The sequence below is a fragment of the Ursus americanus genome, chromosome 33, assembly GCF_024610735.1.
Source record: "Ursus americanus isolate L20-20 chromosome 33, mUrsAme1.1.p, whole genome shotgun sequence".
Classification (NCBI taxonomy): Eukaryota; Metazoa; Chordata; class Mammalia; order Carnivora; family Ursidae; genus Ursus; species Ursus americanus.
In genome coordinates, this window is record NC_142159.1 from 1,129,025 (window position 1) to 1,155,687 (window position 26,663).

The window sequence follows — 26,663 nt, forward strand, 5'->3', positions numbered from 1 at the left end:
CAGGAGGGGAGAGACTACACACACTCACAGCCTGCAGTGTATTCTTAGCTAGCGTCAGCTTCTCTTCACAGTTCAAAGCACCATTCTGGATTTTGTTTGCAATCTGTAGCAGCAATTCCAGCCTATAATAAGATAAAAACCATAGTCATATGCCAGGCTCCAAGTGGGTAGGTCACATCAGGTCGCCGTCAGGCCCTGGGCCCACCTCTCCACAGCTGGGCGAAGTGACTTCTCTCGCTCCAGCATCTCGATGATGAGCTTTCCCCACTCTTCCTCCACATCATTTGGGTGGTAACCTTGAGGCAGTTTAATTCGGCCAAATTCAATCCACACCTAAAAAATCCCAGAGACACTCCTTTAGTCCAAAAGCACAGCCATGCCCTCGGGCCTGGTCTCACGCGCTGGTGCTACCTCGCCTCCTGCTTCTTCACCCCGCCACCAGCAGTTTCTCCCGTGTCCCATAAAAGGAAACAGCTGAATACCTAGCAGTCCCTCAGCCTGCGGTCAGAGCAGAAAAACCAGCTCCAAAATACAGGGACTACTGCCTGTTCTACATCTTTCCATTTCTTCTATGTTTTCCATAAATCCTCCTGTCTTCTCGATAACCCCCCTTCTGCAAAGGCCCAATGCCCAAATCTACAGTTTCAAATTCTCTAGGAATCAAAATGTGGGTGGAAGTCTCTTTCCTTTCCATCTTAGCGAAAGAATTAGCTTCCTTCTGAAAAACAGAAAACTCATTCACAAAACTCGACATTTCTGAATAAATGTATGTCATTTTTCAAAAGCCTCTAAGAAATACAGATGGTTGATACTGCCCCATTACCACAAATTTTCAAGACCAGCCTAAAAGGCTTGTCTGTCACCCTGAGAATATTGCTATTAATACAGGTTGGGAAGAGGATGCAGGCCAATTTAACCAAGAAGTAACAATAAGGCAAACCAGCACACCCCAAGAATCAGTAAAGGATAAGCTTCCTTACCTCTAATAATTTATATAATTCCTCAATTCTTCCTTTTTCTCTCTCCTTGGCCAGAATTTCCGTTTCTTTGAAGTGTATATATTGGTTATAAAGTGCCTACAAAATTAATATTTGGTAAATGAGTGGATGGGTGTAAGCAACCTGACCCACCTTTTATCCCACCTCACCCAGGAGCCAGCAGCAACAAGCTCTGAGACTTAATCCCAGGAATGAATTTACAAAAAACAACTTAAGTCCATGACTTTACCTTTAGTTCTACAGGGTTCTGGGGGAAAGATTTATCTGACATCAGTATTGTATGCTGTTTGATCCAAGGAATGAGGGAGTCCACTCGGCTTTGGTATTCTTGCCACCTGGAGTCTACTTCCTATTGCCAAAAGGTAGATATCACACACCTTCCGATTAGCGGTACACAAAACCAGCACGGGAGACAGTAGCTTAGGCCACCCCAAACCACATAAAATCCCTTTCCTCTAATTGCCTGCACGGCTGCTCAGCCTAATGCTTCGAGTCCCAGTTTCAGAGCTCCTCAAGGACTCTCAAGAGGGTATTCAATTTCCTGACACTAGAATAGTCTATGCTGAATGCTACAAAATTAGCAGCATCTGGATTCATTGGCTGGGACCAAAGACGATGACCATGTATAAAGAGGATGTAGATTCAGTCTGCTCTGTATAAACATGCTCTGCCTACGGTGAGTGCTTGAGAAATAAGGTCTAATCAGTACATTCCACCCAAACGTATCAAAGTCAGAAGGTATTTTGGGAAAGCGTTCCTGTACCGTAGCACTGATCCCTTCTCCACCCTCAGGGACTTTAGGGAAGGCATCATAAATTGAAGACACGTAAGTGATCACAGACTTTTCATCTGGAGATGGCACATCCACGTCTGAGAGAGAAAGGGTAAGACATTTCTTAGTCAGAACGGACGACGCTGCCAGGAGAAGGACAATGAATATAAGGCGAACCTTCGGCGTCTCACCTTCAGCGTCTAGTAAGCGGGTGACCCCCAGTCTTTCTGCCACTTCGAAAGCCTGCTCCAAGTTCTCGCGGTTACTTTGGATTTGTACCCTCTCCATATCCACCAGATCAGGTCTGTAAAAGTCCACCAAGGCACATGAAAGGCCACCATCTACACACCATATATGAGTTCACACAAAGTATACCTTTTCGAAGTACCCAGAACTGGAATACGCTAATTGCATTAGAGAGAAAGCAAGAGGTGTAGAAAGGTACTAATCCCATTTTCAATTACACGCCAGGAGCCTAGAGCTCGCTCATTCTAAATGCACAGAGCAGGCAGGCTGGATTTCATGGGAGAAGTATCACAAACTAGTATAGAGTGAAACCTGGAATGTATTTATGACCACTAAAAAATTCCTATCTTCCTCACTCCTTTCACTCCAGCCACCTGCTGTTTCTCATCCACTCCAAGTAAGCCCCCACTGCAGGCCCTCTGCACTTGCTGCTTCCTCCCAGTGCAGCACTCTGACCCGAGAAGGCCTGCATGGCTCACTCTTTTACAGCTCTGCTCTGACACCCTAATCAGAAAGGCCATCTCCAGCAACCCTGTCCAAAATACAACCAACCCCATCACTCTCTACCCCATCTCTTATGTAACGTACTTACCATCACGTAACACCATGTATTTATTTGCTTGTCGCCTAATAAATAAATAAGCTCCATGAAAGCAAGAGCTGTTGCTGTTTTGTTCACTGATATTCATACCCAGTGCCTGGAATAGTAGGAGTTCAATACATATTCCTTTTTTAGATAAGTAAAATGAACCAGGGTCTTGATTCTTGGTTGAGAGGAAAATGGCATTATAACTTATTATAAGAAAGACGAGAAGCTCCTCCCGGCACAGGGAAATTCTACTGCATTTACCTGTACCGGTGAATAAGTGCATTGAACATCTTCCCATCACTCCAGCAGGAGGAAAAATTGGTACATTTGATTCCTGTGTAGCCAGCTGTCACCTTCTGGGTCCACAAGAGCAGCTTTTCCTTGGCTGACATGTCCCCTGACTCTCCACTAATGTAGATGTCAGAGATCTGCCAAAAGACAGGACGTACTTTAGTTGAAACAAGACGAAGCCTCTAGCCTTCTCTGCTTCATACATATGGCTCTTAGAAGGAAATCCAAGACTGGCAGAACTTCAGACGACAGCTCCAACATAGATTCATTCTCTTTGGTAGTCAAAGGGATGCAAACTAAAACCACAAAGAGGTCATTTTTCACCTACCAAATAGGGAAAGATTTTTGTAATGATACTACCAGTACTGGAGAGAACATGGATTCTCACACATCATACTGGACCTAATTCCTCCAGATGGCAGTTTTGAATCAAAAGTCTTAAAACACACATACACTTGATAGGAAACCATCAGAGATACATGCAAAAAACATTTATACAAGAATGCTTATCAAAATATGATAAACAGGGGCGCCTGGGTGGCTTAGTCGTTAAGTATCTGCCTTCGGCTCAGGTCGTGATCCCGGGGTCCTGGGATCGGGCCCCACATCGGGCTTCCTGCTCAGTAGGGAGCCTGCTTCACCCTCTCCCACTCCCCCTGCTTGTGTTCCCTCTCTCGCTGCCTCTCTTTCTGTCAAATAAATAAATAAAATCTTTTAAAAAATATGATAAACATTACAGCAAAAATTATAGAGCTTCAACTCTAATAAGGGTTGACTGGTTACAAAGTAAGAGCACATACACATGGTAGAATCCTCTGTAGGACTTAAAAAGATATGCTTTAACAAATCTTAATGATATTGGAAAATGATCACCATATTTTATGAAAAGAAAAAGAACACACACAAAATAGTATATAATAATAGTGGTTTTGTATAAAAGATATACTGAATACCTAAGTATACAGTCATATGTACAGATATATACTTACGTATACACAAGACACGTGATAAGTGCATATATGTATGTGAGAGTAAATAAGGCAAAATACGGAGAGAAAGACACCAAACTAGTCATCACACGTATCTCTAAAAGGTAGCATTAGAGGTGATATTTTTATTTTCCAAATTTTCTATGTTATGTGCATTTTTATAAGAAAAAAAGTTATTTTACGAAACCCCCCAAATCTAGCACAGGAACTACTTTAGAGAGAGGACAGTATGGGAGAGAAGTAAGTGCATGCCTTTGGTTCCATGCAGACCTGGGCTTGAATCTCAACTTCACCAACTGTAAGCTGGACCTCAGTCATAACATCTATAAAGTGGGAATAATGCCTACTACCTTATCCAGGGCTGCTGTGATAGCCAACGAGATTATAAGCAAAGCTCCTAGTCCAAACACAAGGCTGTGCACAACAGAGTCCCACTGCTCTTCTTTGCATGGATGATGGTCTCCCTTCAGTTCTTACTCCCACATAACACTGACCGTGATCTTCAATTACTGGCTTTTATTTCATACATTTGGTCCTACCTCTCCAAGACTGCAGGTTTCCTGAGGAGCCAGTCCCACATCTTAATAATCAGAACGATCTAAAATTCAAGAGCAGCCCCTACGAGGGAGAGCTCATCAACATGGCATGTTCACGCAGAAGTGGGGACGTTGCAGAAGAAATAATTTCCAGCTCTGAGACTCAGTGAGCACAGAGCTTCCATACATCACCCACGGCCACCTAGTGCTGTGCTGGTCACATGCTGGACACTTAACATGTTTAATTAAGCATCGCTTAGTTCAAAAATAAAACAATAAAAAATGTAAAAAAATAAAATAAACAAACGTATTTTGGGGTAAGGCCCACCTAGAATCCTGAGACGCACTATTTTTTGACAGCAAGCTTACTTATTAGTAAATTCAAAACAGTGCGTAGTATAACCAAACAAGTTTAAGCTAATATCAACAGTGGCTGTCTCCCCTGGACTAGGACTACGGATAATTTTCTTTTCTTTTTGCTTTTCTTTTCTTCAAACTTTAAATAATGAACATACTTTACTTTTATAATGAAAGCTACAAAATAAACTTTATCAATAAGACAAAGAATAAGCCTTTGAGTCAGAGAGACATGAATTTGAGAGGAAGTATTTACCAGGAATGTAACCTCAGGCAAATACATTATCTAAGCTTCTTGTACCCCATCATCCCCGTATTTAAAATAAAATAGTAACTTTCTCGTAGGGTCATTATAAGGATTAAATAAAGTCATGTAGGTAATGTATCTAGGGAACATGCATTTCCTTTCTATCATAATAAAAAAGCATATGCTGGGGGCACCTAGGTGGCTCAGCTGGTTAAATGTCTACCTTTGGCTCAGGTCATGATTCCAGGGTCCTGAGATCGAGCCCCACATCAGACTCCCTGCTCAGCTGGGAGCCTGCTTCTCCCTCTCCCACTCCCCCTGCTTCTGGCTCTCTCTCTCTCTCTCAAATAAGTAAAATATTATTTAAAAAAATAAATAAATAAAACAGCACGCCCAGCACAATTTTGGGGCCAGGTGTTTTGGGCAGGGAAGGCACAGGCATGTCAGTGGAACACCTGTCTCCCAGCTCTCTCCATCAGGTGCGGCCCTGTAAAAGGAGTAGCCTCCCTGGTGGTCAGTACAAGGGGGGCAATCAGCAGTAAGGCATTTCCAAGTCTCTGAATACAATTTACAAACTCAAACTGGTAGATAAGATTAAATATCTGGTGAAGATACTCTAAATTCAGAAAAACACAGGGCCAGGAACTTTAACACTCCATTAAGTATACAAGAAAGCTGAAGACTATTAAATATTTCTAAGGTGTCTGAAGAAAGACTACGAGAACAAAAGAGTATGGGTAGCCTGCATGGAGTCTAGAAAAGGGAAATCAATAAGTATTGCCTCCAAGACTGTGATGGCAAAATGGTGGCCTAACCAGTGGATTCCAGGATTCTCGTCCCCTTGACAGGTGCATTTCTACAGGAGAAATCAGGCTCCCAAACTTCGATGATGCCAGTTAGTAACACCACCCTACGAATCTCTCTACCCACCATTTCTTTGCTCTGACTCCATGTTCACCCGACAATCTTCAGATTAGTATTTGCTCACAATATCCTAAAGCAACAAAATGCACTGAGTGGTCAGTTCAAATACTGTACCACTTGGCATTTATAACTCATATTATAAATTAATTAATTTATATCAGTTAATCTCTAGCAAGTATGATCACTGTGAGTCAATCCCTTAAAACTCAGTCAACTCCAAGTACGCTGAAAAAACAACGTACAGAGTTGCAAAGCAGAGGCCCAATGATGGATCACAGTACCCAAGCTACCATCCTATGACTCCGGTGAAAACAGCCCCTCCCCAGTACCAATTCTATTCCAGTTCTCCGTAAAAACACTTTGAGATGCTTATGTCAGTGGCTAGATACCACCCACCACTGACGGATCCCAGCACTTCCACTGTAGCTGCCTCACATACATATTAAGGCAAAAACACTGTCAGGAACAGGATATGTTGAAGTGAAAAGGGATAGAATTTGAATAAACAAGCAGAAATCTGAGTATTTGTGTTCTTTATTTAAAAAAAATTTTTTTTTCTGCTTAATTAATTGGCATTGTATGTCCAACACGACTGTAGTCAATCTCTGGTGGCATTCTAGCTGCCAATCCCATATCTTGTATATTGCACTGAAAACAGTTCAATGAACAGCTTTACTTCAGATTTTCCACACAGCTATAATGAGACAGGGAAATGTCTGGATCCCTCAGGGAAAAGAAAAATACCCGTTTGGATTCGGGCCTTTCCTAGACTGTGAACTGGATGAGAAAAATGGGATTATCATCACAATCATCTTAGTGATTAAATTGGGCTTTTGTCCATCTCTTCATGGAACGCTCACATGTGACGTGCGCAGTGCTGTCCTTGGGGCTGTAGAAGCTTTTACCTTAATCTCCCAAATGCAGAAACCCAGCTTCAGTGTCAGAGAGCTTTCTCCCTCATCTGGATTTTTATTCTATTTTAAAGATATATTTATTTATTTTAGCGAGAAAGAGCGAGCGAGTAGGAGCAGCAAGGGGGAGGGGCAGAGAGATACTTGAGCAGACGCCACACCAAGTGTGGAGCCCAAAACGGGGCTCGATCTCATAACCCTGAGCCGAAACTAAGAGTCAGACACCCAACTGCCTGCACCATCCAGGTGCCCTATCTCATCTGGATTTTTAAAAAGAAGCCATCTGGAGAGGAGGACAGCCTCAACACCATCCCAGACACTATGCAGGTCTACCTGAATTCTCTTTCAACCCATACTTTCCAAGCCTTGATTAATTCCTTCTCTGAAGTGTGTCTAAAAACTTAATGTGTTCCTAATAATTCAATAAGTATTTACTGAACAACATCTCATCTGTGCTTAACCTTATTCCAGAAACCATGGAGAAGAACAAAAAAAGTCAAACACCACTGATTCATTCTGTTATTTCTTTGACAACCACTCTATTCTAGAAGCTGTGGTTAAGTTCTTGGTATCTCAAGACAAAAAAGTCAAACACTGGGGCGCCTGGCTGGCTCACTTGGTAGAGCATGGGACTCTTGATTTCAGGGTTGTGAGCAAGTTCGAGCCCCACACTGGGAGTAGAGATTACTTAAAAAAAATTTCTTTAAAAAAATGTCAAACACCAATTATTCATTCTGTTGTTTTTTGACAATCACTATATTCTAGGAGCTGTGTTAAGTTCTTGGTATCTCAAGGCAACAGCACAACCTCGGGCCTCAAGCCCAAGCAATTTAGCAATATGACACACAGAGGGATCAATGCTGCGACAGAGGTAAGCAAGTAGCCCAAACTAGCAATGTCAGGGAACATCTCTGAGATGACATTTATGCTGAGTTTCAAGACATGTAAGTTAGCCAGGTGAAAGGAGGGAAATAAAAAAACAGACAGGCTTGCCTTGAAACAATTTATGTGATAGCTGCCCTATCTGGCTAAAATAAGACTATCCCCAATATAAGACCCTCCCCAATTTTTCTAAATAATAACAGAAGGATGGAAAAGAGGAATGGAGAGAGGGAACGTTTGTGGTCCTCTTGAATATATAAACTTTTAGAAATTTATTTACATGTATACATGTTTAAAATTAAGCAGTATGTCTAATGCATTAATTTAGAATTAATGCCACTTGCTGTGATGAGCACCAAGTGTTGTATGGAAGCGTTGAATCACTATATTGTACAGCCAAAACGAATATTACAGTATGATAACTAACTGGAATTTAATAACTACTGTTTAAAAACTTTGAATTAATGCATTTTCTACTTTTACATTTCATAAAACCACGTTATTCAAACTCTTCACACTCACCTTTGGCATCAACGTCTTTTTCATCAATAAAGCTACTTTAAAAAAAACTAAAGCTATTCTTTGAGTGAATATTCTAGAAAACATCACCTACATTTCTTAGTAAGATTTCTGAGACACAATAGCACTTTTCTGGATCCATGTTGTCACTGGAAATTTTATTCCCAGCCACAGGAATCCAGTTGCATAACATTGAATTAGATTCCTCCCCCAATTCATTCATTCTATTGGTATTTATTTATGGTTCCCATAATCTGAACACTTGCTGTGTGTTTTTATAAGTGATGTGAATGATTTTTTTAAAGTTTTTAACGTGATTAAGACTTAGACACAATACATTCAATGCTTCAAATTAGGACGTTTATAGTCTCAAAAACAATATAACTAAAACTTTCTTAGGTTTTTTGTCTACCCAGTTAATGTGGGTTGATCTCTATAAAAGTTGATATCAATGGAACTGATGGTGACACAAATTCATTCATCCTTTTTCATGAACTGACTGTAATTTCACTGGGAGCCCAACAAGACGAAAAACTTTTTTATAAAAAGTCAAATACAAGGAAAATCCCTCTTTTCTGAAGGCTAGTTTCTGGAGGGAAAAAAAAATCTTACCTTGCACGCACCATATGTGGTAGGGCACCTGAAAGAGTTACGCCGAAGGCCCCAAAGACGCAACCGTAATAGAGTAACGAGTAATATCCAGCAGAGGATCCCAGCAGAATGAAAAGTCAGTGCGGGTTAGGGTGATAAAAAAATCACACTTAAACAAGTATGATTTAAACTTACCCTGGAAGGATGTTCTAGAATAGACAAAGAGAAAGTAGAAAAGAATTCTAGGTAGAAAGTGGACGCAAACAAAGACTGGAAGTTGATATAAGCTGAAACTGGAAGAGATGGTTGAGGGGTTGACCTGTTAAGATAGGTAGGTTCAAAGGGAAAACTGACAAAGGAGAGAGGGTTAGATAGATCACTGAGGGTTGGAAGGCTAGGCTGTGGAGTCTGGACTTTGTAAGTCTATGTAAGTCTATGTAAGTCTCAGGGAATGGGACTAGATATAGTGAGCAAATAGAGACTTGATTCTCATGTCTTGAAGTTTCTAGCTGATTTCATCCCACGACTGAAAACTCGCATACAAGGAGCAGGTGAGGACAGGTGCCATCATTCATAACAAATGCCTGGCTAGTTAGAGGGCTCTAAAGGCAGCTATGTTTATTACCAACATCCAAGTTAGGTTAATGGTCAAGGGGTGCTCCTTTTAGCATTCCAATTCAGAGTCTTGGAGGGCTCTTGAGGGAATATGACTAGATGGAAATCCTCGGTCATAAAATATGGGCATCTTTCAATTCTACTATTAGTAAACTGCTCTCCAAATACCAGTTCCACTTGGACTATCACTTCCATACGCAGGGTGCAAAGGGATTTTCCATCACTCTAGACCCTCATCTGCACTTGGGATTATCAGACTTTTTACTTTTGGATGGGTATAAAATGCTAACTTGTTTTGATGTTTATATCTTTGATTACTGGAATGTGTATGAGGCATCTGGGTCTCCTTTTTTGTGAATTGCTTATTCCTGGGTTTTCCCCTATTTTTCTACAAGGGCATTTACCTTTTTCTTATTTGGTAGGGACTTTTTTTTTTTTTTTTAAGATTTTATTTATTTGACAGAGAGACAGCCAGCGAAAGAGGGAACACAAGCAGGGGGAGTGGGAGAGGAAGAAGCAGTCACCCAGCGGAGGAACCTGATGTGGGGCTCGATCCCAGAACACTGGGATCACGCCCTGAGCCGAAGGCAGACGCTTAACGACTGAGTCACCCAGGCGCCCCTGGTAGGGATTCTTTAAATACTAATACTAATAACTAGCATTTATTGTGCTAACTCATAAAATTCTCACAACTCTACAAAGTATATACTACTCTTATCCTCAATTTACAAATGAGGAAATCCTATCACAGAGAAGTAACTCGCCCCAAGGTACACTGCCAGTAAGCAGCAGAGCTGGAATTCAAACTCCGCCAGTCTAACTCCACACTCTTAACTGCCTTACTTATACTACATTTCACAGATTCTGAATATTAATCCTTTTTCAGAATATGCATTATGCAATAATTACCATTATTTTTCTCAACTTTCCATTTGAAATAGAAAATTTCAAATACATGCAAAAAGAAACCGAATACTATAATGAACTCCTAGGTAGCCATCACCCAGTTTCAACCACTTCAACTCAGAGCTAATCTTGTTTCATCTGCCCTCCGCCCACCTCACCCTCCCCTGTTATTATGAAGCAAACCCACACACATGGCATTTCTTTCACAAACACTTCAGAAAGCATCTCTGAAACATGAGGACGGTTTTTAAAAAATATTTTATTTTTAAGTACTCTCTACACCCAACGTGGGGCTCAAACTTAGAACCCCGAGATCAAGAGTCGCATGCTCTATTGACTGAGCCAGCCAGGAGCCCCAATAAGAAAGGCTTTTTTTTTTTTTTAATTTAAATTTTTAAGTCATCTCTATACCTAACATGAAACTTGAACTTACAACTCTATGCTCTACTAACTGAGCCAGCCAGGCATCCCTAAGTCATGAGGACTCTCTTTAACATAACCATACCACCATATTATACCTAAAAATTCATGAGGATTCTTTAGCACTAATTTTTTGAAAAAGAAAAAAGTCCTTTCTTAAAGCTCGAGCTTTGACTTTAACTGCTACATTCGTCTAACAGGATCATCTGGTTAATTTTGCTTTCTTCTTGCAATACAAAGCCAATATTAGTAAAACAACTCCCTATAATTAAAGAGGAGAAATGGGAAAGGGATACTTGTAAACTGAAAAGGCTGAGCCCAGAAAATAATATACCAACCAATTTCCTTCTCACCACTTCTAGCCTCCAATGTTATCTTACTATTCACTGTAGGGACTCTAAGGTTTCGTGGCAAGGACACTGGTATACAGCCAGATTCTTCATTCGACAGAACCCGCCAACAGTGTGGACAGGAGACTGGCATGGGAGCCAAGCCAGGGAGGGGGAAGGGATTTTTCAGTAATTTTCCTTGTTCCAGTAAGCCAGGTATTATGGATACTGATGGCAGCTGGGGGGAGGGAGTCCTCCTGAGAGAAGCTCTGTGCCTGACATTCCCACCCAGCTCCAAATCCTAGCCCGCTTATTCTGAAAACCATTTTTGTTAGCTGATCCCTGTCATCCTATTTCGGCATTAACTATTTCCTGGCAAGGGAAGCATCAACTATCACAGGTGAACCAGAAAGTAGACCATTTGTTTTCTCCCATTAAGCTCCACACTCAGCAAAAATCAGTTCCCATTTCTCTCTATCCTGAAAAGAAACAAATCCCACTGCGAAGTTTGCGCAGGCACAGGCTGGTCCCACGCCCATCAGTACGCCCTGGGCGGATCCACAGGAGAGACGATGCAGCCCGAGTTATGCCAACAACAGACAGCACTCTGGAACCTGAACTGCTTCCCAAGGAGGGTTACTACTCTGACATATTAAAAGCAAAACAAGCACCAAAAAGCAAACCAAAAAATCAAGCCTGTGGACTGCCAGCCGTCTCCTCTTTAGGAAGGAGCTGGAGTGTGACCAGCAGCAGCTGCTCTTCTGACCCGTGTCCTCCCAGGGCTCTCACACTCAAGAGAGGGAACGCACACTCCTGTCGGATGCTCTCGCCTGGAGTCTCAACCCACATTTTGCAGGAGGCCTGCGGTGTCAGAACACCGCCTCTCTTTCCCTGGCTGCCGCTGTCCTCGAGGCCTGGGGAACAGCCTGCTGACAAGGGCGCAGCTCCCTTAAGACAGTTCCTGTCAGAACCAGTGAGGGTTTCAGGCCTCTTGGCCTAAAGGACTTTCATTCTGAAGGGACCTCACACTTACCCTGAGAAGTTACTTCTTATCTGTGATATAGGATGGTCAGTCTGTGATCCCTGCTTCACACGACAGACATGGAGCCCCAGAAATCTATCAGCCATCTGAGCTGACACTCAGTCACTGAGTTTTTCAGGCTGGACTATAACTGAGTGGTCTGGCTCTGGAAGGGTAGAAGGGATGGGATGCCCAGAACACAGCACACACCAATTTGACTCATACTGAACAGCAAACGAATCACACTGCTGTCAATACTGTTGAACTACAGATCGTGGTCTGAAAGGTTTCTCCCACCAATTTTTTCCTTAAGACTCTGCACAGGGCTGTCCAGAGTCTTCCCTTCTCAGTGTGGAGATCCCAGACTAAAAGTGCCATGGTCACCTATGGTCCATTATCTAGAACTGATTTCCACTAGGAGCTCCTTAAAATTTTACACTCCAAACTTTCTGACAATCTCACACTCAATTACAAGCATGTTTCCTAAAACATTATGGTGCCTCCAAACTTCAACTTCAACGCCAATGGTATCAGCACAGCAATCAGTTCAGCAAAACTGCTCTGCATCCATCTATTCCAAACACAGATAAGAGTCAAACACTCGCACACTCCACCCCAGCAGCCACCACTGCTTTCCTTTCCAACTTCTCTTTCCTTCCTACCCCCAAAACACACATTCTCTACTGATGGAGGCCTCTTGTCCAACCATATAACAAGTATTTTCAAATAGCACATTTCCCTCTAGCTGTTGGGAGTTTCTAGACTCTGTAATAACAAAGGGCACTGACACGAGACTATCCATGGAGCAAATTCATCCCCAAAGAGGACACTGTAAGCACAGATCAAGCAAAAGAGAGTGTGTCTCTACTCGGCCTCATGCTGTCAGGTGATAAGCAGGGCACCGTGCATAGGCTACATCCCTGCTCTGCAGATACCAGGGCAGCTGGCCACAGCCGTAGCAAGGAAAATGCCCGACTTCATCCCCACCTTTTGCTGCTCTCATTTCCTAAAGTTTTTATTGCTTCTGCTGCAGAAGCTGACATGCCAACAAAAGTTCTTCAATCATTGAGTTGTAACTTCGGTCACCCACACAATCACACATTTCCATGCCAGACTCTGGGCTGGGTCCTCTTCCCCCTTTGATGTCCAGATCTCTTGAATGCCTACCTGCTCCTAGACCCTAAAAGCATTCACAGCACCCACCACCATCACCACGGCCACCTACGCCTCAGTATATATACACCTCACAAACAAAAACTTGTTAAAGCCATGAACAAGTCCAATCAGAACATAAACTTTTTCTAGCCTTGAACCGTCAAACCACCCTAACCCCCTCTCTGGATTAATCTCCAGATAATTCTGTGTGCCTCTCCTCTAATGCTGGAGTTAGGAACCAAAGGAGGACCAGCCCTCTCCACCTGGGTGAATACTGGGTGGGTGTTGTCATTAGCAGTGTCCCCACAGGAGCAGGATTACATCAGCTCGTAAGAACATCACTCTCCAGGGAAGAACAATCACGTCGGTGAGAGCTGCCTCACCCCGAACCCCTTCAACACTCTCCATGCCTGCCACACTCACTTAGGAGATGTAGCCAGGCCTCCCGTTGTCCTTTCTACTACACCACAACTTCCTGTAGCAGGGAAGCTGATAAACAGACCTGCCTGAGAAAGTTAAGTGCTACCTAGCACTGCACGTTGAAAGATAACCCTACCAGATAGCTCGAGCAATTATGCTGCGTGGTTACCCAGAATCAGGGATTCCCCAGAGACAACAAAAGACTTGGTTTCAAGCATCAAGGGGCAGACCTGAAATAGACTCTGTTTGCCAAACCTGGTACGTGGCACGGGTAAGCTTGAGAAGAAGTACCGAGATCCTCACTGTTTAGCACGCTCCACTTTAGTAAGTTTGAGGGCCAGAAATCCAAGCGTGAACAAAGCCCACCCACCTCCTCCAGACCCCACAATGGGGTGTGACTTGCCTCCAAAGAAAGGGTGCCATCCTCTTCCGAGAAGGATGTGGAGCTCTTTTCAGGTTCTGTGTCTCTAGGCTGGACCCCATGAAAATGTGGCCCGTCACTGCCATAGCCAGAGGACGAGGGCAAAATGCTCACAGTCCTGACACTGATGGATAAATCACTCTGAGAAGTAGGCAGTCTGGGACCCTGGGGGGGCACTCGACCCACGTGGGGGGATTCTGTGCATTTATGGCCTCTCGACTGGTCCAGCAGGGATGAAGGAACAGAAGGTTCTGCAATCCAGGAACCTGTGTGAGGGGCACTGCAAAGAGCCATGGTTCCTGCCCCCGCATGCCAGCCCTCTGAATGGTAGTCTTGAGTCCCTCTGACGGTGGGGTGGTCTGTCCTGGGCAAAGTGCTGCTCCGAAGTCCAAGTGGAGTCCCTCCTTTCCCCACTGCAGTCTCTCCTTGCAAAGGCAGCAGCACAGCTCTGCTGCTGCAGGAGGCTGTCCTCGGAAATTCCACCAGTTGGCTCACTGACTTCTCACAGTTGCTTTCCGCTGGGTTATCACGCAGGTGAGCGATGACAGTCATCCCCTCTTCCAGGGAATCCCAGGCCCCTCCGGCAACTGGTGACTCATTCTCTAACAAAAGGTGAGCCGTCTGGATCTCCCCTTGGAACCTCTCCTTCACCTGCACGATCATCCCCTGATCACCCACCCCTGCGCTGGGGGCCGAGTTCCGAGGCAGTGAAATGTCTGGGGGGAGATACTCTACCCCTCCCGCTCCTTCCCCCTTCTGGAGACTCACTGTTAACTTCGGTTGGGTTTCCGTCTCTTCAGTGACTCTGGTTCCTTCCAAGGGTTCTTCCTCATGAGATACCTCTGGAGTAGGGGTTTTCTTCCCCCTCCACTTCCTTTTGAACCGAACCCTTTTCTTAGGAGATATGGGAGCCTTGTCAGGAATAGCTAGTGAATCTTTCGGCTCCTTAACACAGCCCAGTGAATTTCCCATCGCCTTCCTCTCCTAATCTCATCAAAAACGCAGCTAAGCCGGTCCTGGTATCCCAGAGAAATTCCAACGTTGGTTTCATCGGATTCGATGCACATTTAAAAACGTGCACTATGCCGGCAATCCCTCCAATTCTTTCTCCCTCCCTCCCCGCCTCTCTGTCTCTCCCAGCCGCTGCCGATTCAGACAGCCATCTTACAGGCTCAGAGCTGCAACAAGACAAATTCAAAGCATCTCACTGCAGTTCAGAAATCACTTGACCTAAAAGCTGACAGAAACCGGATTGGCTGCAGCTTCCTCTCTCCAAATATGAGGTAATTGGAGCACTGCCCTCAGAAACACAAACAGAAAGCAAAAAGGAGCTAGAAACCAGGGGAGGGGAAAACCTACGGAGGGTGAGGAGGAGGGGGTGGGATGTAAGAGTAAAGGGAAAAGGGAGGGGAAAGGAGAGAGGCCATGGAAGAAGGTAACGTGAAGGAAGGAGGAGGAGGAAGAGGGGAAAGCAAACCAGCCTGCTGCTACCAACCGGGCAGGGAAGGACCAAGAACCAGGGCTGGGGATGCTGCCATTATCACTGCCCCCAGACTCTGAAAGGAAAGAGATTTCAAATTGTTGTGCCAGGATGTTCAAAAGAGAATATCAAGCCATGTACATATATGTTCAAATTTTTCAGGTCAGAAATAATTATTTCAAATTATAACCTGAAGAGAGAGCCGAGCGTACTCCTCACAGTCAGGACACACAGGCTTTAAAGACCTAGCCTCCTACAGCATTTATTTCCCTCCTCCTTGCCTTGCCCAAGAGAAAGACAGAAGAGAGAAAGAGACAGGGAGAGTAGAGAGATCTGTTAATTCTGCTAGCCAATGACACAGAGGAGACACTCGGAAATCGGTTTGGAGGATTGTGTTAAGGAAGCTCCGTAAAAAAGGATACGGCTTCCAAATAAAACAGAGAAGCTCCGCCTCTGCTGAACAACAGTTGACACAAACGTTCAACAGTAATTACTGAGGCCGCTGGCGAGCATTTTTTCCAGCATTCGTTATGTGCCAAGCACCGTGCTAAGCTATGCGTTACCTCATTTCATTCTTCGGTAACCATATGAGGTCAAAATTACTATTTTGCAGGTAAAGAAACAGAGATTTAAGAAAACTGAATAATTTGCTCAGGGCCACACAGCAAGTAAGTGGCAAAGCCAGTATGTGAACTCCTTTTAAAGACTTCATTTCAACCCCATGTTATATTACGTTCCAACTGCAGCAGGGATAAGTCTGTCCTCAATTAAGTAAAACAGGAATATACCTACTGTTCTGAATTGTCAACTAGACTCACGTGGGCCAAGGGCTCAAACAGATAACACTGGGCTGGCTACTGGGAGTAAAAGAGGAAGTTGCTAAAATGAGGCCCAGATGGTTTTTACTCAAGTTGCAGTAGGGCAGGAAGTCTGAATTAGAGTCTGAATTAAAGTCTTCAAAGTTGGATTCAAAAATCACCCTGTCACGTCAACGGGATTCGCCCACCCCAATTTTTAGTGCAGTGTCTGACAGATGAGACAACACCGCAACCCAGGGGGCTCTGGATGGAGTGGAAAGAGGTTGTACATGTTTATTCCCTGTTGCCACTGTTTATTCTATACCAAGAGCATCCAGAACACACAGCAGAGGGACATAGCCGGCCTGGCTCTACGTAACCCTGCTCAACCTCTCCTGGAGTCCTGAAGGACGCCCTCCACATAAGGAAAGCAACAAGAGACCCTAAGGCAACAGCTCCTACACAACTGCTCCTGAGACCCTGCCCCCATCTGGCTCCACCGCAGTGGGTGTTTCTCCCAGGCCGTTCCCTAACGCGGAGTGCGAAGCTGCAGCACCACCTGGTGGTGATCATAAACCATAGCAAGAAACCAGACAAGGAGACTAGCACGGGAGAGAAACTCAGTCAGACTTCAGGAAATCATTCGATCAGCAAAAAAACCTGACATTACAATATAATTCTCTAGGCAGGCACCAGGCCTTCGTTCTTCCAACAAAGAGAACTGGAACTATGGAGCTTTCCAGATCTTGAATAAAATTCATGAAATACAAGCATACCAAATTCCTGAAACTGATCAACTCCGGGGCAAGCAAGACAGCTGCTGGGTCTGACCGCTGCTGACAGAGAGGCCTGACGGAACCTAGCATATTTATTTCCAGGAGCCTTTTCTTTTTTAAACTTCTTGCATATGTTGGACAAATCAAGCCTTCATTTCCTTATGCTCCAGAGGAAAACTGGCCTCGGGAAGGAGCAGGGCTTTCAGTAAAGTAGGCCTAGGTTCAAATTCCCAGCTCTAGGAACTTCGTAGCTAAGTAACTAACTTGCTAGGTGGTTCCGTTTCCTTACCTGGATACTACCACCTGTGTAAGGGGGGTGAGCGAGGGCTGATGAGACAACCCCTATATAGTAAATCCCTTTGCTTCCCATTTGTTACTTAAGCCACAAGATGGGAGACCCTCTACTACCACCACTAGGGTCTTAATATACTCTCTTGACTAGGCTCTAAGGAAAGTAGATACCTTCTAAGGTCCAAAGTTTGGGTGCTTGTTTTTCTTTTCCTTCTCTCTTCTTCTTCTTCTTCTTCTTCTTCTTCTTTTTTAAGATTTTATTTTTAAGCAATCTCTACACGTAACGTGGGGCCCGAACTTACAACCCGAAGACAAAGAGTCACATACTCCACAGACTGAGCCAGCCAGGTGCCCCGGGGGCTTGTTTTACTCCACATGGGCTCTGCTTCCACTATTTCACTAAGTAAGTTAACTCTGATCACCAAGACCTCCCCCTGGACCTTTTTCTCATCTCGCCTGAGCTCTGAACACACGGCCTGCTGCCTTCTGGGAAAGCAGCTGATTAGGGGTGACTAGGGCACAGACATTCTGCAGGTCTTCTGCTTTGGTTTTTTCTAGTTAACTGTTTACTGCTCACAGCTCTCCCATGGAGACAGCCGGAGTGAATGAGCTCATTCACTCATTCCACAAACATCAATGGTGCCTCATCTATATGCCAAGTACCAAGTGCCATAAGGTGCACAAAAATGGAAACTTCGCGTCTACCAGCTAAAAACCACTTTTCACCTTAACTCCCTGAATTTTTTTTAAATTTCAGAGTGCTAGACATACCCTAGTATTTAATAAACACTTGAGAGTTGGAAAGCTAATTTTGTCAGATTCTGACTTTGAAGAACTTATCTTTTTGAAAAACTGTAAATCCTAGCATTAAAACAGGCTTGGACAAAATGAAGAGACAAGAAATCCTATTATTAGGATCAGAAAATGTAATCCAAAAATGTCAGCTGGAGTGTTTCCGTTGCTCATCTGAACACCCAGCACTGGAAAATGTCCATCACAGTCTGTCCATCTGGTTTACCTACCCCACGGTTTTGAGGAGATCAAATTCATAAAATATCCATTCACCCTTAATAAATATTTATTAAGTACCTGTTCTAAGCCAGGCGAAGAAGAGAATAAAAGAGACAAAACCCATTGTTTTGGCATCCTACTGCAGGGATCCAGACAACACATAAACAAGCGTTCAAGCAGTAGTAGGTGTTATCCAACACTGTGCGTCACACGCTGCTTCTGAGAGTAATTTGGCAAAATAAAGGAAAGGGTATAACCCAGCAATTCCAATCCAGGTATCTATCCAAAAACCCACTTCCAAAAACAAACAAACAAACCCACCAAAAACAAAAACCAAACAACAACAACAAAACCCCACTTTCCTATTTGCATAAGGACACATGTACGCAGATGTTCACTGTGGCAATGAATGCCTTCTTCATACTGGTAAGTAACAGACTGCAAATAACAGCTGTGTCACACAGCTGCAGGGGCTCCACTCATGTTTTAGTCCACATCAACAGTTAAGACGCACAAATCAGGTCCTCTTTTATCTACACAATAAACCTCAAAAACAAAGTTTAGTTTAGGGGCACCTGGGTGGCTCAGTCTGTTAAGCACCTGTCTTCGGCTCAGGTCGTGATCCCAGGGGTGCTGGGATCGAGCCCCACATCGGGCTCCCTGCTCAGCGGGGAGTCTGCTGCTTCCTCTGCCTCTCCCCTCTGGCTATTGCTCTCTCTCTCTCTCTCGCTCACTCTCTCTCTCTAATAAATAAATAAAATCTTTAAAAAAAATAAAAAAGAAAGGGTCTATAGAAGATAGGATCTGTGTCAACTATAAAAACAGCACATATTGTTCATGACTACCTCATCTGTCATAAAGGTCTGTACCTTCGTGGTATGGGAATGATATATGGCAATGATCTGCATCAACTTCGGGACAGTATTTACTTGGGGGTTCAGAGGGAGCAAGAAAGCTGGCTGTATCAGAAATATTTCATTAGCACCAATAACAGAGAATAAAATGACTATTTTACTGATCCCCTAACATTTGATAGCTCTACTCTACATTTCTCTTTGGCTTTATATAGCATGTGTCCTTGGTGAGAACAGCTAATAGATACTCAGTAATGAAAGCCTAGAAAACCGCAATAATACATAACTAGCAAGAGTCACGTCAAACTCTCTTAAGCAAGACAAGGATAGTGGAGGCTCTATGTAACTCTTTATCAGCCAACCAAAACCTCTGCAGGCAGGGAACCCCTCCCCATGCTCCCCAACACTTGGCTAATACAGACAAACACCAAGCCAGCAAGAACAGCAAAGAAAAGGAATTTGTAGTCAGTTGCATTTGAGAAGACCTCTGGCAGCAGAGCTTCCCTCTGCAAGAAGACAAAACAGTTGTTCGGCTAGGCTGAAACAGCGAACAGAGAAAAGCAGGTAGCCAATGTGCGTGCAGAAGGCAGACGAAACCAAAAGTATTTTATCTCCTAGTGAAACTGGTAACGAACGGCAGGGAACAGTAGGCTAAGTCAGAAACTATGGAAATTTTAAGGTCCGTTAACAATTATAACAAGTTGCTCCCAATAGCTGCTAATTACGGAGTACATACTGTGCTCCATCTCCCAGCCTCATACCTCCCCGATTCTTTAAGTCTCCATCAAGTTATTCTATGGCGCATTTCTTCTCATTTCCATGAATTATTCAGTTGAACCTGGGCTCAGCCTGTGTCGGATTCACTTTGTATCTCCCGCAGACTCTGCCTAGGATATTGCTCATAGCTGGTTCTCAGTATATGTTTGTGGAGTTCAGGGAAAGAGTACATTTTCCTATAAACTAAAACCACAAGAAGACACCACTTCATACCTACTGTGATGGCTGTCATCAAAAGACAGACAGTAACAAATCTTGACGAGTATATGGAAAAGTAAGAGCCCTCACAGATTGCTGACGGGAACGTAAAATGGTATAACCACTCTGGAAGATAGCGCGGCAGTGTCTTAAAAAGTTATACATGAACTTACGATACAACCCAGCAACTCCCTTCCAAGGTATATATCCAAGGGGAAAAAAACCATACATCCACACAAAGACTGGTCCTCACATATTCATATCAACATTATTTATTACAACCAAAAAATGAAAACACCCCAAATGTCCAACGGCTGAATGAACAAAATATATAGGGTATCTATAGCACAGAGGAGTACTCAGCAATAAAAAGGAAAAGAATACTGACACATCTACAACAGAGATGAACCTCAAAATTGTAATGCGAAGTGAAAGAGGCCAGACACAAAAGGGCACATATTCCATGATCCCATTTATGTGAAAAGTCCAGAACAGGCAAATCCATAGAGACCGAAAATAAATGAGTGGTTGCCTGAGGCTGGGGAGGAGGATGAAGGATGATGGTAAGTGGGCAGGAAGGGTCTTACTGGTACGATGAAAATGTTCTAACATTGGATTATGGCGATGGCTGTTTAACTCGTAAAAATCATTGAATTGTATAACGAATATGGGTCGATTTTATGGTATGTAAATTATACCTCAATAAAGTCGTTTAAAAAAAAGAATGCATTTTCCTAAAATAAACAAACAATAGAATGGCAACCAAAAAGGTGTTTTAAAACGGTTAGGAAACTAATATGGAAGGGAAAGATATAGGATAGAGAGGACAGGTACGGAAGCCAGACTTCTCTGAATATACCTCATGTTTACTCTTAAAATGTCCCTTTGGAACAACACAGATGTTCTATATAACATGAAATAAAACTGAAAGGGGAAAAAGCAATCCCTAAAACTGTGGAGGCAAAAAAAGACAAATGAACCTAACTGTGTATTGAATTAATGGCTTCACAAAACAGAGAGAAATTTTTTTTCAAATGACCTTAAAATATAATTATTTGTACACCCTTAGGAGATATAACCAAAGGACAAAGAAAACTGCAAAGAAATCCCAAACTTCTCAGCAATCATACTGTGAATAATGACACTGAGATTGTTGTTTTATTTCAAATACATTACATGTAATATACACGTGACTACACAGACATCTACATGTATGTGTGTGTACAGAAAAGGGAATAAGTAGTATGTTAGTGTTAGAATCAAGATTTTCAGCATGAGGAAAAGAGATATAAAGTCAAATGAGTTAAATAAAACTCTATAATTTTGGGGCGCCTGGCTGGCTCTGTTGGAAGAGCATGTGACTACCGATCTTGGGGTCCTAAGTTCGAGCCCCACATGAGGTGTAAAGATTACTAAAAAATAAACAAATAAGCTTTAAAAAACTCTGTAATTTAAGTTTGAATGAGATCTATCCATATAAATTCATGATTTTTTAAAAGAGAAAAATACACACATTACCTAGCTCTGTCCACAGAAAAACCGACCAACCCAGCAGCGTTCAGATTGTGGTCAGAATGAGAGTTCCTTGGAGAAATTGCTAATTTCAAGTCTTGGACAGGAAATATATAAAAAGAGTCTGGAATGTCTCATCACAAGAAATTAAGGATTATCAAAAAGGACAAAGGGAGTCATGCCAAAGGACTCAGAGTCAACTTTAGGAAGCTCTCGTTGGTCAAAGCTGAAGTTATTTGAGTAGTAGGAAGAATGATAGTGGTATTTTATTGCGACACCTTTACATCTGCTAAAAACCCGTAAGTCATAAGTGATACTAAGGAAAAAAAAAAAGAAGAGGAAAGAAACTTTCATTGTCATCTCTGGAGAATATTAGGGACCCAATTAATTATGCTGAAAACTGGTAAACAGAGGGAAAGACGGGAGCATTGCTCTTTGGATCTCCCCTTTCCTATAGGAGATACCTCTCAGGGTAATTGACGAGGTGAAGTTCTTTACAGAAGTACACCAGCTAAATAACGAAGACGGAATGAAAGAACTTGAGTAGCACCGTTCTGTAACTTCTAATGAAACGGTAGAACTAGCATGATGATCAGTAGTTAGGTGAACAGCTAACTACCATTCAGTGAACAGCTAATAAGGAATGGGCGGATCAGGCTGGTAACACCTGGACCCACATGTGCCTCCTGATACGCAGCAATTGATGTACACAACTCAACACCACCACCCTTGCCCTCCACATCCCCCAAAAAGGAACCTGAATGGGATTGAGCCTCAGGTCCAGATCTAAACCACCAGTTCATAAGCAATACAACAGAGGGATGGAGGATATCCCAGAGATGCTATCAGCATCTTTGTAAACCTTAAAGGACAAAAGACCTGATTTCCTCAATGAACTGCAATGTTGGGGGGGGAGCGATTTAATGCAATATGTAGACTTTGTTGGGATTCTGATTCAAAGAAACCAATTGTTTTTTTTTTTAATGAGGTAATTGAGAAAATATGAACACTAATCAGGTATTTGATGATTTTAAGAAATTATTGAGTTTTACAGTGTTATAATAGTTTGCTTAAATTAAGAATCTTTATCTTTCAGAGATACACACATATGTACAGATGAAATTACATGAAGTTTGGGACTTCTTTCAAGATAACCTACTGGGGTTTGAGGAGTAGATTAGGATAAAGATGAAATAATACTGGCCATGAGTAAAGAACTGTTGAGCTAGGTGATAGGTACATGGTAGTTCTTCATACTATTTTCTCTACTTTTAAATGTTTCAAAGTTTTTGTAAGAAATTTTTTTTAAAAGATTTTATTTATTTATTTGACAGAGAGACAGCCAGCCAGATAGGGAACACAAGCAGGGGGAGTGAGAGAGGAAGAAGCAGGCTTCCAGAGGAGGAGCCTGATGTGGGGCTCGATCCCATAACCCCGGGATCACGCCCTGAGCCGAAGGCAGTTGCTTAACGACTGCACTACCCAGGCGCCCCATGTAAGAAATTTTTAAAGAAAGAGACAGTAAGCATTTTCCTGATGGAGGTGTTCAGGAAAGGAACAGTTTCATTACCCCTGTCTCCTCTGTCCCAGCAAAGTGTTGATGAACCAATTCAGTTTTTATTCCTTGGTCCATGAGTCTCCCTTTTAAAAAGAGACTGAGTTGCAGTCAGGGTAAACAGACACACTGTGGATAGCATCCTCTCACCTCACACCTATGAGACTAACACTCAGCACTCACAGTGAGGACAGGTTTGTGGCAAAAATACAAATGACCAAAACAGTTTCTTCAAAAAAACCAACCAAACAAACAACCAAAAAAAAACCCCCAAAACAAAAACAAAAACAAAAAACTCCTGTGTTCATAATGGTTTCCGGGGGTAACTCTAGTCCTCCACGAAAACTCAGCAAAGTGCTTGTTCCCACCCTGCTAATGCACCCTTGCCAAGTCCATGTTCCTAGTTACCCCTATATCCAAAGCATGCCTGAAGACACCCTGTGATTGCACAAAAACACATGTTACTTCCACATTTTCCAGATTGCCAGCACTGCCTCCAAACCAGAGCTCCAAGAAATAAGCCCCAAACTCAGAATTTTCTTGGGTAACGGAATTCTGGGACACCTGCTGTTCTCCTTAAAACCAGCAGGTGGCACTAATGCCCCAACTAGGACACCACAGCCACTTCAGCCCCTGGAGTCAGAGCCTTGAGTTATTTATATTAGCCTTCTTTTCTTACCTGCTCAAGAAGTGCTCCCTCGAATCTATCAGCCTCATAAACAGCAATTGTGTGTGGGAGAGCTGTCTGAGAAACAGCTTTGTTTGGCTGGACTAAAATGATTCAAAACGGTCTTTTTATAAAAATAAGGCTGTTCTTTTCCAATAGCAATCCAGACTTGAAACGGATTTGCCCTCTTAGGAAGGGGGCAGCAACAAGAAGGCGGTGTGACCATGTCAACACTACCAAGATGCCACCGCCCTTGAGTATGATGGAAGCAACACTTGCGCTTACAAGCACATATACAAACCCAGCTCCTAAGGTGCTTGCTATGGACTGAAGGTGTGTGTCCCCTCAAAATTCGTGTTGAAGCCCCACCCCACAATGTGATAGATTTGAAGGCACAGGCCTTTGGGAAGTGATTAGGTTCAGATGAGGTTATGAGAGCAGAGCCCCTATAATGGGATGAATGCCCTTATAAAAGGATGCGGGGACATGAGATCTCTTTCTCTGCATGCGTGCACCAAGGGAAGGTCATGTGAGGAGCTAACCAGGAACAGGCCCCCACCAAGAACCTGCCCATGCTGCACCCTGATCTCAGACTGCCAGCTTCCAGAACCCTGAGAAAAAAGCATTTGTTGGTTAAGCCACCTAATCCATGGCACAGACACACCTCACTTCACTGTACTGCACTCGGAAGATACTGCATTTTTTACAAACTGAAAGTCTGTGGCCACCGTGCGTCAAGCAAGTCTCTCCGTGCCGTTTTTCCAATAGCATTTGCTCACCTCGTATCTGGGTCCCATTTTGGTAACTCTCCCAATAGTTCAAGACCTTTCATTATATCTCTTATGATGATGTATGATCAGTGATTATGACTCACCGAAAACTGAGACGACAGCATTTTTTAGCAATAAGGTATTTTTTAAATTAAGGTCTGTACACTGTTTTTTTTTAGATCTAATGCTATTTACTGCACACTTATGGACTACAGTGTAGTGTAAACATAACTTTTATATGCACTGAGAAACCAGAAAATTCATCTGACTTGCTTTGCTGTGGTGGTCTGGAAGCAAACAGGCAATGTCTCTGAGGTGCGCCTGTATTTCACTACAGAAGCCCAAACCGACGAAGGCGGTGCTATAATTAACCGGGCTTGTTTTAAGATAATTAGAGATGAGGAAAAGTCTACATCAAAGTAGGATTATAAGCCTTCACTCCACCCTTCTAAAGCATCAAACCCTCCACACTCTGAGTCCCCAAAGAGCCAGTTTTGACTCAGCTGAGCAGACTTCTAACAACCTGACTGCCAACACGCAGACAAGTGACAAATCCCATTTCAGCATGCAAATGAGCAGGAAGTTCTGGGCTTAAGCTACAACAGCTCTGTTCCCAGGCCACTCCTACTCTCACCCTTGTTCTCGGCCACGCACAGAGAAGGAAGGCTAGCTGCTCGGCCCATGGAAGGCCGTACAGCTTCCAGCTCTCTCTAGGCAATGTCCAAGCCAAGCAACAGTGACCCCAAACTTCACAGGCCCTACCTGGAAGTGCAAAATAATGGTCCAGATCAGGCCCAGGGTCAGCTTGGGGTTGCCATCCGTGATGTCATCGTTGCGAATATTCACTAGTTTCACCTGGAAAAGAAACAGAGGCTGTTCTCAGAGCTCTGGGACTTTTTGTTTTGATTTCATCTTTATAGATTTTCATCACTATATACAATTAAACTCATTGTGTGTGTGTGTGTGTGCGCGCACACACACACAGTTCTATGAGTTTCAACATCTGCACAGATGTGGGTAACTATCACTGTAATCAGGATAATCGAACAGTTCCATTCCCCCAGAAAGGTGAGTTCATGCTGCCCCTCTGTAGTCACACCCTGCCCCCAGCCCTAATTCCTGCCAACCATTGATCTGATCCCAGTTTTACTTGTTCTAGAACGTTGTAGGAATAGAATCACACAATACGTACGTTTTTGATACTGGCTTTTTTTTCCCCCACTCAGCATAATACCCTTGAGACCTCCATCTTCGCTGTAACGTCTATCAGTAGTTTGCTCCTTTTTATTGCTGAGTGGTATTCCATCGTTATCAACAGACTACGCTGTGTTTACCCATTCAACCGCTGAAGAACATTCCGATTGTTTTCAGTTTGGGACAATAACGAATCAAGCTCCTCCATTCATGAGCATACGCTTTCATTTCTACTGGGTAAATCTACAGGTGTGGGACTGCTGGGTCATATGGTATATGCTTGGCTTTATAAGAAACTGCCAAACTATTTTCCAGCAGGACTACGCCAATTTGCATTCCCATCAGCAAGGTAACTTTGTAAGCACGTGGTATCCCGAGTTGCTTTTTTATTAAGTCATCACAGCCCTGACTTTTTTTTCTTTTTTCCCTGGTGGAGGGGGTGGCAAGCTCTTTTGCCTTACCAGTCTTTGGCCTGCTCTCACCTCCATTTTCCCTCCTTGTTGAAGGTATCCACACCTGCCCATGCCTCCACTAGCATCTGCTTTCACTTGTAAAATCTCACTCCAACAACACAATGTGCACAGACACACGGACCCTATCCTCCACTAGGGTGGCTGACCATCCCATGTGCTAGAAACCGAG

General features: G+C 43.2%; 1 protein-coding gene across 20 annotated transcripts in view; it reads right to left on the reverse strand.

Moving 5' to 3' along the window:
* The window catches only part of MACF1 (microtubule actin crosslinking factor 1), a 329,876-nt gene that overhangs the window by 156,657 nt on the left and 146,556 nt on the right, over nucleotides 1-26,663 (reverse strand). For all 20 annotated transcript variants that reach the window (XM_087858408.1, XM_087858405.1, XM_087858407.1 and 17 more), the window contains 8 exons: nucleotides 25,590-25,682; nucleotides 2,867-3,033; nucleotides 1,962-2,074; nucleotides 1,762-1,868; nucleotides 1,228-1,347; nucleotides 981-1,076; nucleotides 206-333; nucleotides 29-122 (listed from right to left, as the gene is read on the reverse strand). In XM_087858408.1, coding sequence (XP_087714534.1) covers nucleotides 29-122; nucleotides 206-333; nucleotides 981-1,076; nucleotides 1,228-1,347; nucleotides 1,762-1,868; nucleotides 1,962-2,074; nucleotides 2,867-3,033; nucleotides 25,590-25,682 — 918 coding nt within the window. The remainder of the gene's footprint in view (nucleotides 1-28; nucleotides 123-205; nucleotides 334-980; nucleotides 1,077-1,227; nucleotides 1,348-1,761; nucleotides 1,869-1,961; nucleotides 2,075-2,866; nucleotides 3,034-25,589; nucleotides 25,683-26,663) is intronic.